Source organism: Procambarus clarkii, chromosome 24 (assembly GCF_040958095.1).
Source record: "Procambarus clarkii isolate CNS0578487 chromosome 24, FALCON_Pclarkii_2.0, whole genome shotgun sequence".
NCBI classification, from domain to species: domain Eukaryota; kingdom Metazoa; phylum Arthropoda; class Malacostraca; order Decapoda; family Cambaridae; genus Procambarus; species Procambarus clarkii.
In genome coordinates this window covers 18,845,716-18,859,808 of record NC_091173.1, presented here as the reverse complement: position 1 = coordinate 18,859,808, position 14,093 = coordinate 18,845,716, and the positions used below count along the sequence as shown (strand labels likewise).

Here is a 14,093-nt window from a genome sequence, read left to right as displayed (position 1 = left end):
TGTATACAACAAATGGACGCCACTGTTCTGACGCACGGACGTCCACGCACACTTGTGCACTACACACTATCAAAGGCGCTCCATTACGCATGTGTGATGTACTACATGTTATCTACATGTTCATATATGTAATACTATTACATATTTCCTGCATAAACTAGGTTTATGCAGAAAGCCTAAACACGACATAACTGCATCCATCGTCATTTGGTTTTAGTTTAAAAGAATCCTCATTAGTCAGGACTACCAGATGATAGCGCAGTAGTTTACGTATTCGTCTGTCAACCGAGGGACCCGGGAGCCAACAGACGGTCGGACACGTTTCCATCCACACGAAGCTTCCACACTTACCTAGCATTGGGAGCCGGGCGGACGAGCAGACAGCACACTGGGCTAGTGGTCCTGTGGTCCCGGGTTCGATCCCGGGCGCCGGCGAGAAACAATGGGCAGAGTTTCTTTCACCCTATGCCCCTGTTACCGCAACCCGTTCTCGCACTTTAAGTCAATATTGACTTATTAAATAAGTGCATATGTGACATACTAATTTATTATGTATATTTTAGTTTACCTTGAAAAGCTTCATAGAAAACACCGACCTTACCTAACCTTCTTAGTATGTTAAGATAAGCATCTTATTGCTTCGTAATTACAATTATTACTTAACCTATACCTATAATAGGTTAAGTAATAATTGTAATTACGAAGCAATAAGATGCTTATCTTAACATACTAAGAAGGTTAGGTAAGGTCGGTGTTTTCTATGAAGCTTTTCAAGGTAAACTAAAATATACATAATAAATTAGTATGTCACATATGCACTTATTTAATAAGTCAATATTGACTTAAAGTGCGAGAACGGGTTGGTTACCTAGCAGTAAAATAGGTACCTGGGTGTTAGTCAGCTGTCACGGGCTGCTTCCTGGGGGTGGAGGCCTGATCGAGGACCGGGCCGCGGGGACACTAAAGCCCCGAAATCTTCTCAAGATAACCTCAAGATAGACAGCTGTTGTGGAATGCATCCTGAGAATGTTCAGTTGCTGGCCTATGGGTGGGGTGGGGTGGGCCTCGATAAGACTAAATACTGGGTTCAAGTAAGTTTACCGACGCAATGAAATATATCTCAAAAAGAATAGAGTAACTTAGGCTATTTGTACCCTCGAATAGGAATTAAAACAAAAATTTGTGAACAGCCTCGCTTTATTTGTCGAAGGTCAATTATCTCCTCCACCACTCCAGATAATTGGTCAAGCTGCTCCAAAACTTGCCATCAAGGACTACCAATAGCAGAGATCTCCTCCTCGCACCACCGCACGTTGTTGATCTGTTAAAAAGGTTTTAAACAAAGGGGTTCACATATCGCACCAAGCACTGCAAATTTGGTCCCATCAAAAATGTAAAAACATATGAACAAAACTCAATTTAATCTCTCTGGGGGGGGATGCTCAGATGGTAAGTTGACCAGACCACACACTAGAAGTTGAAGGGACGACGACGACGCTCAGATGGTAAGTTGACCAGACCACACACTAGAAGTTGAAGGGACGACGACGACGCTCAGATGGTAAGTTGACCAGACCACACACTAGAAGTTGAAGGGACGACGACGACGCTCAGATGGTAAGTTGACCAGACCACACAGAAGAAGTTGAAGGGACGACGACGACGACGCTCAGATGGTAAGTTGACCAGACCACACACTAGAAGTTGAAGGGACGACGACGACGCTCAGATGGTAAGTTGACCAGACCACACACTAGAAGTTGAAGGGACGACGACGACGCTCAGATGGTAAGTTGACCAGACCACACACTAGAAGTTGAAGGGACGACGACGACGCTCAGATGGTAAGTTGACCAGACGACACACTAGAAGTTGAAGGGACGACGACGACGCTCAGATGGTAAGTTGACCAGACCACACACTAGAAGTTGAAGGGACGACGACGACGACGCTCAGATGGTAAGTTGACCAGACCACACACTAGAAGTTGAAGGGACGACGACGACGACGCTCAGATGGTAAATTATAAACTAAAACAAGCAATAACACGAGCGACGGAACAACAACAAACACACACATAATTTGGCGCGCCATTCATTAATCCTGTACGAACAAAACTTCGCTGTCCGATTGCGTAACCACTGGCAGCTGGCTGCGGCTTGAGGCGCCGCCTTGGTTGGTGGCTGCCGTTCATCAATCGTCAATCCCAGTCGAGCAACCCAAACACTCACACGCGGAGATACGAACGCTGCGCGATGACGTAAATCCGCTACTTTTAACTGCCATCACTTCAATTACAACGTAAGGCATATGTAAATTCACAGTGTACGCCCATTTATTGCTCCTCGTTATATCTACAGATACCAAATTATACCCAACGTATATGCGATGTATATGTTGTAAATTATATATTTATTACATGGTTGGTCATACAACGACCATGCAGTCCATTCACTAGGACTATAATGTAAGGATCTTTGTTGATGTATTGATAGTTTCTTCATCTATCTATCTATCTATATATCTCTCTATATATCTCTCTATATATCTTTCTCTCTATATCTCTATATCTCTCTCTATATCTCTCTATCTCTATATCTCTATATCTCTATCTCTATATCTTTCTATCTCTATATCTCTCTCTATATCCATCTCTCTCTCTCTCTCTCTCTTTACTTTTGCAATCACACGATTCATTACTATTTGCACGTTTAAGCAATTTCACAAATACAGTCTGGATTGCGTACCATCACCCCATCCCTCCCTCCCTACGAGGCCACGGGTGGTGTCCGCACTAGATCACGACACCCGGGTAAAACCAATCACAAAAACAGGTACAAACAGCGATCCTCTTAAACCCTCAAGTGTAACAGTTCCGGGCCAGAGTTGCAACAAATGTCACACAGTAACTCTTGAGAGGATTACCCCCCGTCATCTGACAGGTGCCAAGTGATGCGAGTCTGGACACAACATCAAATATAAGTGACATATATGAGGGGGGCTAAAGGTCAGAGTTCAAGATGCCTTTGATCGCGACAAGAGGAACACCAGAATAGAGTTCCATCATCTTTTATCCTTTCTCCTCCAATCTTTACCCGTTAATTCTTACATTCCTCCGACTCCTCTTAAACTCGTTTTCAAATATTTCCCTCTGTGTTCACACTACTACTTCCTTGTCCTGTCTCCTGCCTCCCTCCCTCTTCCTTGCCCCCCTCCCCGAAGGTACATGGTGATAGTAATAAAGTACGCAGGCATCAGTGACAGGTGTGTGTGTGTGCCTGCCTCAGTCTGGCTCACCTCACTGCTCTTGGCACTCAGGGTGTACCCATGACAACGCTGCCACTGTTGAGTACGTCCCGTCACCGAGTGTGGTGTCCGTCCGTCCGAGTGACGTACCTCGTGGTGTGTGTGTATGTGTACACACACACACACACACACACACACACACACACACACACACACACACACACACACACACAAACACACACACACACACAGCGGAAGATGCTGTGGTTTACCGCCACACTGATGCCTCTGATAAGGAAGGAGCCTTAGCATGCACACTGGCTGACAAATAACGAGTCTCACCTCTGGTAAGAGCCCATTCTGTGCCTCTGTAACCTTTTCCACTACCGCCCACGGGGTGGGCATGGGGCCCACTACCGCCCACGGGATGGGCAAGGGGCCCACTACCGCCCACGGGGTGGGCATGGGGCCCACTACCGCCCACGGGGTGGACATGGGATGCATAATAACGTAACAAAAGCCAAAATGGAATGGCTGGATAAAGACAAACTGTTGATATAGGTGGGATATGAAGACGAGGGGACACACACACACAAGGGGTGGGATATGAGGACGAGGGGACACACACACACAAGGGGTGGGATATGAGGACGAGGGGACACACACACAAGGGGTGGGATATGAGGACGAGGGGACACACACACACAAGGGGTGGGATATGAGGACGAGGGGACACACACACACAAGGGGTGGGATATGAGGACGAGGGGACACACACACACAAGGGGTGGGATATGAGGACGAGGGGACACACACACACAAGGGGTGGGATATGAGGACGAGGGGACACACACACAAGGGGTGGGATATGAGGACGAGGGGACACACACACAAGGGGTGGGATATGAGGACGAGGGGACACACACACAAGGGGTGGGATATGAGGACGAGGGGACACACACACACAAGGGGTGGGATATGAGGACGAGGGGACACACACACACAAGGGGTGGGATATGAGGACGAGGGGACACACACACAAGGGGTGGGATATGAAGACGAGGGGACACACACACACAAGGGGTGGGATATGAGGACGAGGGGACACACACACAAGGGGTGGGATATGAGGACGAGGGGACACACACACAAGGGGTGGGATATGAGGACGAGGGGACACACACACAAGGGGTGGGATATGAGGACGAGGGGACACACACACAAGGGGTGGGATATGAGGACGAGGGGACACACACACAAGGGGTGGGATATGAAGACGAGGGGACACACACACAAGGGGTGGGACATGAGGACGAGGGGACACACACACAAGGGGTGGGATATGAGGACGAGGGGACACATGGGCCGAGCGCAGGACGACGAGAGAACAAAAGCGTTACAGAACGAGGGGACACAAGTGCTAAGTGAACAAACAGCCAGTGAAACGTAAGAGCGAACTCTTGCAGCGCGAGGGTTTAACAGGTGTGGAGAGCACTAATGGAGGACAACGCCGATGGCAACGCTACTCGCCATTACGAACATGAACTCCTACAATCCCCGCGGGGCTGCAGAAACATCACTCCACACGATTAGGCGGGAGCTCCAGAGCTAGAAGTCAATCATCGCAAGCACTGGTGAGAAAATGTCTCTCCAGCCACAGCAAATACATGCAGGAACTTCTCCCTTTCCCCCCTCCCCCCCCCCCCACAAGCAACCAACGGAAGCATTCCTAGGAAAACTGACGCAGTTTCTCAGAAGAGTAGCACTACCACCTCCAGCCATCTTGGTCTCCCAGACCCTTGACGTCACCGTCTTTATCTTTCCTGCTCTCACTCTAAGCAGAATATAGATCTCAGTGGGAGGGAGGAGAGGGGGGGCGGGGCAAGGAAGAGAGGGATAGAGGGAGGGTGGGGGAGAGAAAGAAGAGGGATAGGAGAGAGAGTAAGGAAGACAAAAATCAGAGGCACGGTGCCAATACCTGTTCCTCTCTGGCGAGAGAGGTGGAGGCGGAGGGAGGAACGAGACAAAATAAGGAGCGGAGAGGAATAGTGCCAGTGGGCGAATAATGCAAGACTTATTACACCGTAGAATGTCTTACTATCATAAGGATAATGCTCTCCAGGTTTCCCCACTTGGCCCACAGACAACCAACCAGATGTCGGCACCCACGACACAAGGCGCTCGCTCATCAACAATCTCACGTCAGCTCTGCCCTTCTCAACAACATCAGCCAATCAGCGATCATTCATCTCTAGGCTAAATCCAATCTGGAACACGTTCACTCAATATGTCGGCATGCGTGAATTGAAGACAATCGACCATATGAAGGTTCTGGCACACAGTTGACTCCAGCTTTATCATATATCCTTTACATAAATGTAACGTAACACTAAATTAAGTTTACTCCTAATGGAAACAAATAATAAGCTCCTCAAATAAAGGATTGTCCAGGATTCTGATGAGCCAATGTAGGAGAGCTCTTGGCTTGAAGTTTTTTTTTTTTTTAGGAACATCAATGGCATTCCTAATGAACCCTGGGGGTTAGTTTAAATAAAAAAAAACAAAAGCAGAAGAGAGAAAGAAAAAAGAGGGAGGGAGGGTGTGTGTGTGTGTGTGTGAGGGGGAGGGAATAGAATGGGGGAAGAGGGGAAGGAAGAGAATGGGGGAGAGAGGGAGAGAATATGGGAGAGAGGGAAGGACAGAGGGCGGGAAAGGCGAGAGGAGATAGACAGAGAAAGGAAGGAACAGCAGGGGGAGTAGTGAGGGGAAGCCTCCACCCCCCCCCCACAACGTGGTATACTGGTAGCTGATTTGGCTTGGGTTCCAACAGAAGAGTGACGGGACTGTTAGGGATAATGAGGACATAGCTCGGACATGTGCTTGTTGCACGCCTTCCCACCCTCCCCATGTCCTACTTTTAAGCCTAACCAAGGTTTCACCCACCCTACGTGACCTGCACAACACCCCGGCCACCCTACACCTGCTCAACACACCCGGCCACCCTACACCTGCTCAACACACCCGGCCACCCTACACCTGCTCAACACACCCGGCCACCCTACACCTGCTCAACACACCCGGCCACCCTACACCTGCTCAACACACCCGGCCACCCTACACCTGCTCAACACACCCGGCCACCCTACACCTGCTCAACACACCCAGCCACCCCACACCTGCACAACACACCCAGCCACCCTACACCTGCTCAACACACCCAGCCACCCTACACCTGCTCAACTCCCCAACCACCCCACACCTGCTCCTCCTCATAGTGCGAGCTCCAGGGAAATCACCAGTTCTCAGTAGGTATCAAGCTATTTAGTCGACAATGACAGATTACAGACATTTGTGTCTTAAGTTATTCAAGTTGTATCAACGCCTGTATAAGCCCACTCTGTCTGCGAATCATCTTAACTACATTGCTTCATCACCATCGTAACTATAGCCGATGTTAACAGGTCACTTATGTTACAACTTTTGCTAAGTATATGTCGTATTGAATATTGAAAACGGCCTGCTGATGTACTTAAACGAGTTATTATTAAATTATCGCTAACTTGCTTAACCAACTTAACTAAAGTATACGGCTTGAGTAGCAGTACCCGTTGAGTGGTAGCAGCTCCTCTGCCACCACGCACAAGATGGGCAGTTGGACTGTGAGAATCACTGAATCACATGAGATGAATCACATGCTCACTGAATCTCAAGAACTGCATTTGAAATACACTAAATTATCGAAGACGAACTTGCGTAGTTAAATTAATTTGGGGGGCTTTAGTTCCTGAGCCTATTGTATGTCTCTGTAGCCTTCTTCGCTACCAGCCAGGGGAGGTTGGTATTGGAGTTAGGCGCTCCACTTAATTATTCCAGGGGCCTGATTCACGAAGCAGTTACGCAAGTACTTAGGAACGTGTACATCTTTCCTCAATCATTGACGGCTTTGGTTACAATTTATTAAACAGTTTACAAGCATGAAAACTACCCAATCAACTGTTGTTATTGCTGTAAACAACCTCCTGGTGCTTCGGAGCTCATTAACTGTTTAATAATTGTAAACAAAGCCGCCAACGATTGAGAAAAGATGTACAGGTTCGTAAGTGCTTGCGTAACTGCTTCGTGAATCTGGCCCCCAGGTTCCCAAGGCCTGGCACACGACATTGTAAGGGCGTTTGAAAGTAATAATGAAGCTAATTAGCTTCAAACACCCTCACAATGGCGTGTGCCAGGCCTTGGGAACCTAGAATGGGGCTTAAGTGGACCGCCTAACTCCCTCCACTAAAAGCCTACGGGGCTTTTGTTCTTGTTTATGGCGTGAACAATAAATTACCTAAACTAGACATAGTATTTTGTTCACTACAGGGAACTATCAGGAGAAAGCGTCAAGCCATTACGACTATATCGCACTTTGAAGGGATCGGGATAAGGATTTGGGATAGGAAGGGGGGGGGGGAAGGATTCGTACCCAACCACTTGGACGATCGGGGATTGAACGTCGACCTGCATGAAGTGAGCCCGTCGCTCTATGGCAGTGAGAGATACGTCTCTGGTATTGCTGTAGACAATGATATATATATATATATATATATATATATATATATATATATATATATATATATATATTATATATATATATATATATATATATATATATATATATATATATATATATTATATATATATATATATATTATATATATATATATTATATATATATATATATATATATATATATATATATATTATATATATATATATATATATTATATATATATATATATTATATATATATATATAATATTTATATATATATAATATTTATATATTATATAAGGATTTATTATATTCCTGTTGTTGGGGACAGGAAGCCTTGGACTTACCGAGGTTCCCCTCTCCCCCCCTCACTGATCAACTACTGACCTTCCTACAACAATTTCCTAACTCCCGGGTGCCTATGTTGCAACCCGTTCTCGCAAATTTAATAAGTCAATATTGACTTAAGTATGTCACCTATGCACACATTTAATAACATAATAGATACCCTTAAAAAGATTCATAGAAAACACCGACCTTACCTAACCTTGTTAGTATCTTAAGATAAGCATCTTATTGCTTCGTAATTACAATTATTACCTAACCTATAATAGGTATAGGTTAAGTAATAATTGTAATTACGAAGCAATAAGATGCTTATCTTAAGATACTAACAAGGTTAGATAAGGTCGGTGTTTTCTATGAATCTTTTTAAGGGTATCTATTATGTTTAGTATATCACCTATGCACGTAGTTAATAAGTCAATATTGACTTTACGAATTTGCGAGAACGGGTTACAACCAGGTGAAGAGAGGCATCGGGTGAAATGAAACGTGTCCAACCGTTTCTGTCCTCTAGGATTAAACTTGGGTCTCTCGGAGAACGACCTTTTGTGCCCTCTGTAAGCCTTTTTTGTGCTATCGCTCACAGGATGAGTATGGGGTTATTACATAATAAACTTTAGTTTATTGAGTGACAATAAATTATGGGGTGTTGGTGTTAATAAATTATTACCCCACAATAAATTATGGGGGTGTTACACAAACAATTTAACACAAACTTTAGTAAATTGTACAATAAACTTTTGTTTATCGTGTAACACCCCCCCATAGTTCAATATGCCTCCGGCAGCAACAATCATCAAAAATCAACCTCTGGGTTGATGAGCCGAGTACGTAGACCACTGTGGTTGATGCTCAATAACCCACTATACACTGTGCGTAGTGTAACAGATCTCTAGTCCTGTCACTGGAGAACAAAAGAAAATGTATATACATGCTGGTTAGCATTACTGCGTCGCCACATCTCTTGTTGAAAATAAACTAATCATCATTGCGACGTCAACCCCCCAGTACAGATTCAGAACACGTTCTGCTAAGCAGCTAGAAGCATACAACGCCAGAGAAAATAATATTTGACCTGAATTTACCTGATTTTAAGTACCCTATATCTTGACCTTTGAATAACCATCCCAAACTCCTCGGGGTGAGTAGCATGCATGCAAGGTCCGCAGATACAACACAGACCCAAGCTTCCAACTTTTAACCGGACTTACATTCAATTCATTGTTGCCGTTGTATCCTAGTCCCACTCTTCCACACTCATTCTTTTTGCTTAATGAACGATCATACCACATATAATGTCCCACCACCCCCACCTCGTCTTGCCTCATATTACAGCGCCCTCTGTAAATCCATCTCCATTACCACAGTTGTATTTCAAGTCCCGCGATGTGACTGCAGCGGGGCGTGCCCTCGGCGACCCCTGCAGGTTACCAAGCCTGCACCTCACCTCCCCCCCTACGGCAGGCACTGCTGGCCTCTCCCTGCCACAGCAGGAGGCCAGCCTCGCCATACGGGAGGCGCCGTATTGCTAAAACCACTAGAGTATTAATGGCTTTCATGATGTACCTAGCTTGAATACTTTAGAAACTGTAACTGAACTGTGGTTATCCATTCCATTTTATAGCATAGCCTATTAAATACAGTCCATTAAATTACTGATTGAACGTAAGTCTTACACTACGTACATACGTCGTAAATAAAGGTTATTAATATCAAATATTGTCAACTTCCTCCTCGCTAACATAAGTCCCCTCCACCTACCTAACCACGGCCCCCCTCCCCCACCAGCACCCTCCGGCTGCCAACACCCCGTCCCCCCAACAAAGCTCCCCCCCCCACCCCCTCACATCCCTCCCAAGACCACCACCACCTCACCCCTCCCCTCTCAAGAAAGCAATGACGTAATAGGGAAGCGGGTCACATGACCACAACAAATATTACAAGAGTGATATCGAGGGGGGGTTGTAGCCACGCCCCCATTTGACCTCTTATCTGCACAATCAGCTGTGTGTGGAGCAAGAGCGAGCAGCGTGCCTCGCCATACGGCCAACAAGGTGGGGGCGACGTCATACTGGCTAAAAATACCCATGATGTCACCGCCGCCGCTGCCGCCGCCAGCTGCAGCAGCAGCAGCAGCAGTAACACCAGTCGACCACCTCCATCCCACCTCTCCCCCTCTCTCTTCCATCTTTCTCCCACATATACCACGTATACTGTGGGTATATAAATATATATACACATATATATATACACATATATATATACACATATATTACATATATGTAATTCCCAGTTTCGTCTTAGACACTATACACGTCATTTATTCAGAGCTCGGGGTGTAGTAATTTGCATATATCATCGGCACCGTCATTGCTAATTTCGAACACGTGATTCTCGGCTGGTGTAATTATCTCTGCCCTTCCCTTCCCAAGGCTCATATTTAACTATCTGCATGGGGGCATCAAACTTCTGTACTTGGCTTGAATCTAGCTCACAATTTAAACCAAATTCATATACTGTTGTAATTTTCATGATGAGAACACATTCTTAATTAGACTGATTATACCAATGAACAATTAACTTTTCATGCCTTCATTATATGTATAAATGAAGAAAAATATATCAATACTTTTACCATTGTGACGAAGAATACGTTTCCACATGTATGTAGTATTTTGGAACTTATATACAATTTATACAAGTACAGCTCTATACAGTAATTTCATACCAAGAAAAAGAATATCATTCCACTGCATTTTCAAGTACAGTACTCTATAGAAACACAAATACAAAGGTAATGCCTTTACCAATAACAAATACAAAGGTAATAAGATGCTCGACAAAGCTTAACAAGCTTCCTATTCCAGTCAATGGGACACTATGACTGTTGGTGCTCTTTCTCTCTCTCTCTCAAGGAGCTGACAACCACATACTGAACTGTATTAAAAAACTAACCTTTTCATTTGTAACATTTCATGCCAAAGGTGACAGTAAATTAATTTTTACCGAGAACATTTTCTGGGAAATAGTAAGACCATGTAGTATCAAATTTATAGTAATGCATGTTAGTTATAAAGGAAGTAAACAAAACATTTGAATTACTAAATATGGAAGACACTTTCAGAATATGTAATGTAATCTGAGCTTTTACTACGAGAGCAACTAGTTACTGAACTGTATAAACAAAACCTACATGAAGAACTCAAGATCAGATATATTTAGTTTTTGGCAACTCAATCTGGCTCGCATTTGCAGCACATTTTTTTTTTTCTCAAACCAAGGCATCCCTAAAAATATGTGCAGATAGCAGATATCTTCTTTACTCTTGCTGTTTTGACAACTGCAGCAAACTTTGTAATAGATTTTGCCAACTGTTAAAATGAACTTATCCTCTGTTCATGAAATAAATCACATCGCTGTAGTCCGCAGCAAGTTCTACAAACCTTTTGTTTTCAACATTTACACATATCAATGTTAATTTTAATTAGCTAATATTTTACCTGAAATTGTTAACGAAAGAGTTGTAGTAGATCTAATAAGCCAATTCATGAAGGCTATTCTATGTACCATAGATTTATTTCATACTATATTGTACACACATTTATACACCAGGATTCTTCATGCTTGGTTTATTTTGTTTTTTCTCTTTCTGAATTACAAGTCTTGGCATTTGTCATTCTATGCAAAGGCTATTATGCTATTTACAAAAGAAGTTTAATTTATCTTTAATCTAAATTTAAAACATTTATTATACAGTACTTTTTTTTATTTACTAGGTCCTCAAAAACACAGATTTTGCCCATTTACAGTACTACATAGAACTCTGTAAGTATTTACGTAAACCCAATCATGGGTCTGGATTTCAAGTCACAGATTGAGACAGGATCTTCCTTTTTTAACTAAATTAGTGGGCTGTGCAAAAACAAAATGCAGTTGCAATACTTTATATCATGAATAAATGTTCAGTTGTACAGTTGCAGAGAACTGATTGAAATTAGTTTGGACAACTTGTGCATTATGCATATTACCCTATTTAAAAAAAAAAAAAGTTGTACATATGCAGCTTCTGTAACAAATGTACTGTATTAAGTTACAAAAGTGCATTTATGCACCTACCAGAGGCTATATGAAGGGTTATTATATAATAGTAAACTCATCTCACAGGATGGTTAGTTCTACAGGAAGCCATGTGAATATGTTTTGTATCAACATTCTTCAGTACTGTACATCTGCATTATACAGCTATACCCTAGACTAAGTCAACTCTGAGCATGAACTGGGTCATGATCTCACACACCACATTATTGAACGTCGAACCATTAGACCCTTTCAGACCTTCCGATATAATGTACCTGGAGTTTTGCAATTGCTTTAGCCACTCCCATGCTTTTAAAGTTATCCTCATAATGCATACACAATTCGTCTATGCTGGGCTACTGCTTTCATGCAGTAATATCTACGGAACAAGCACTCCTGAACCCAAGACCACAAGCCGATGAACAAGGACTGAAATACGATGTTCCCGCAAGAGATTTATACAGATTTCTCAACTTACCCTTTTAGAACATCACCAAAACGAGGAGAAACACGAACACTCGACACAAATTCAAAGATTGACTGAGAGCAAGAGGAATACGAGAGCGACTTGGCTTGATCCTGTTCCCGGACCAACAGTTCCAACAGCATCCCCATGCGACTTGTGACGACCCCGCGCCGAAGCTTCGTGCTCCATACAAATAAAGCTAATATATAATATATAAACTGTTATAAAATTAATATATAATAATCATAATTATAATTAACATATAATATTGGTTAAATTTTGATTATAAATAGATCGGTAGATTATCGTGGATTCAAAGAGTTAAGTATGAGGCAAGTTTAGTAGCAAGATGTAAACAAACCCTGACAGCTGGACGCTGTCAGCTGGTTGCTACTGCTCTACGTCTCTTACTACATTAGCAGTGTTCCTTCTAAAGTGTTAGTTATCTATGCCATACCCAAAGTTTCCTGCCGATATATGATTTGTTACAACAAACTAGCCTTAGCGAAAGTCTGGAGGTTCATCCTACAGCCTATCCATCTAGCCTGACTTTCCTAGGTTGAGGCAGAATTAAGATGGTTGGTTTAGTTTAGAAATGTGTTTGGAATTGAACAATATGTCATAAAATATTAATTAAATAGATTTTACTGTACCTTGTTGGGAAGGATATAGTCATATACCCATTTTGGCTATAAATTATTTAATGCTGTATATTATATATTTTCTGACAGCTCTATAAACCGTCATACAATATGCTCACATATTCTTAATACCTGCGCGTACTAGTGGCTTTACAAGATTGTAATTACTATCCTATGTATCCTCACAATCCCAATGTACCTTCTTGTATATATATAAATAAATAAATAAATAAAATACCTGTATGTCATGAGTTAGGAAAAGTTTGATTAGATTTAAAAAAAAATTGTCAATTACCTTATGTTCCTAAATCTGAAATCAAATTTAAGAATACCATTATATGACACTGTATTCACACTTCTTGATATGGACAAGCATTGCATGCTGCCAAAATAATTCATAATTTTCACAATAGATGCACTCCATCGTTAGCTTACCTTTGGTAAAGTTCTTACTAATGAAAGCTAATGATATGATTTTATACAATTGAATAAAAAAAATTCATGGCAGACCAATTTCATGACATTAACAATATACACCTGTCAGCCACTTAGTCAATTTACAACTACTATATAAAAAACATATATGGGCCATTGATTTGGCTACTATATCAAGTTTGTATTTGTGTATGATTTTAATTTTTTATTTAATTTCATAAAATATGTATGCTTTAGAAAGATGTCTTCTGGTGAGGGAAGTGTTATAACCATGTAAAACAACATGTATATTAATTAAAATGAAATGTATTGAAGTTTTTTAATGTACAGGTTCTAGTACCTGGCCCGAG

At 42.7% G+C, this 14,093-nt stretch overlaps 2 protein-coding genes across 4 annotated transcripts in view; one reads left to right on the top strand and one right to left on the bottom strand.

Moving 5' to 3' along the window:
- The window catches only part of raw, a 201,156-nt gene extending 188,325 nt beyond the window's left edge, over positions 1-12,831 (bottom strand). Inside the window, exon 1 of one of the 2 annotated variants that reach the window (XM_045747718.2) lies at positions 12,680-12,831. In XM_045747718.2, the coding sequence (XP_045603674.1) occupies positions 12,680-12,816 (137 nt within the window). In that variant the 5' untranslated portion in view covers positions 12,817-12,831. The remainder of the gene's footprint in view (positions 1-12,679) is intronic. The other variant, XM_069330680.1, reaches the window with a different exon arrangement.
- A 149-nt stretch (positions 12,832-12,980) lies between these two features.
- The window catches only part of LOC123761651 (RUS family member 1), a 13,173-nt gene continuing 12,060 nt past the window's right edge, over positions 12,981-14,093 (top strand). The window contains exon 1 of one of the 2 annotated variants that reach the window (XM_045747724.2): positions 12,981-13,104. The gene's annotated coding sequence lies outside the window, so the exon portion shown is untranslated. Of the gene's footprint in view, positions 13,246-14,093 lie in introns of both variants that reach the window. The other variant, XM_045747725.2, reaches the window with a different exon arrangement.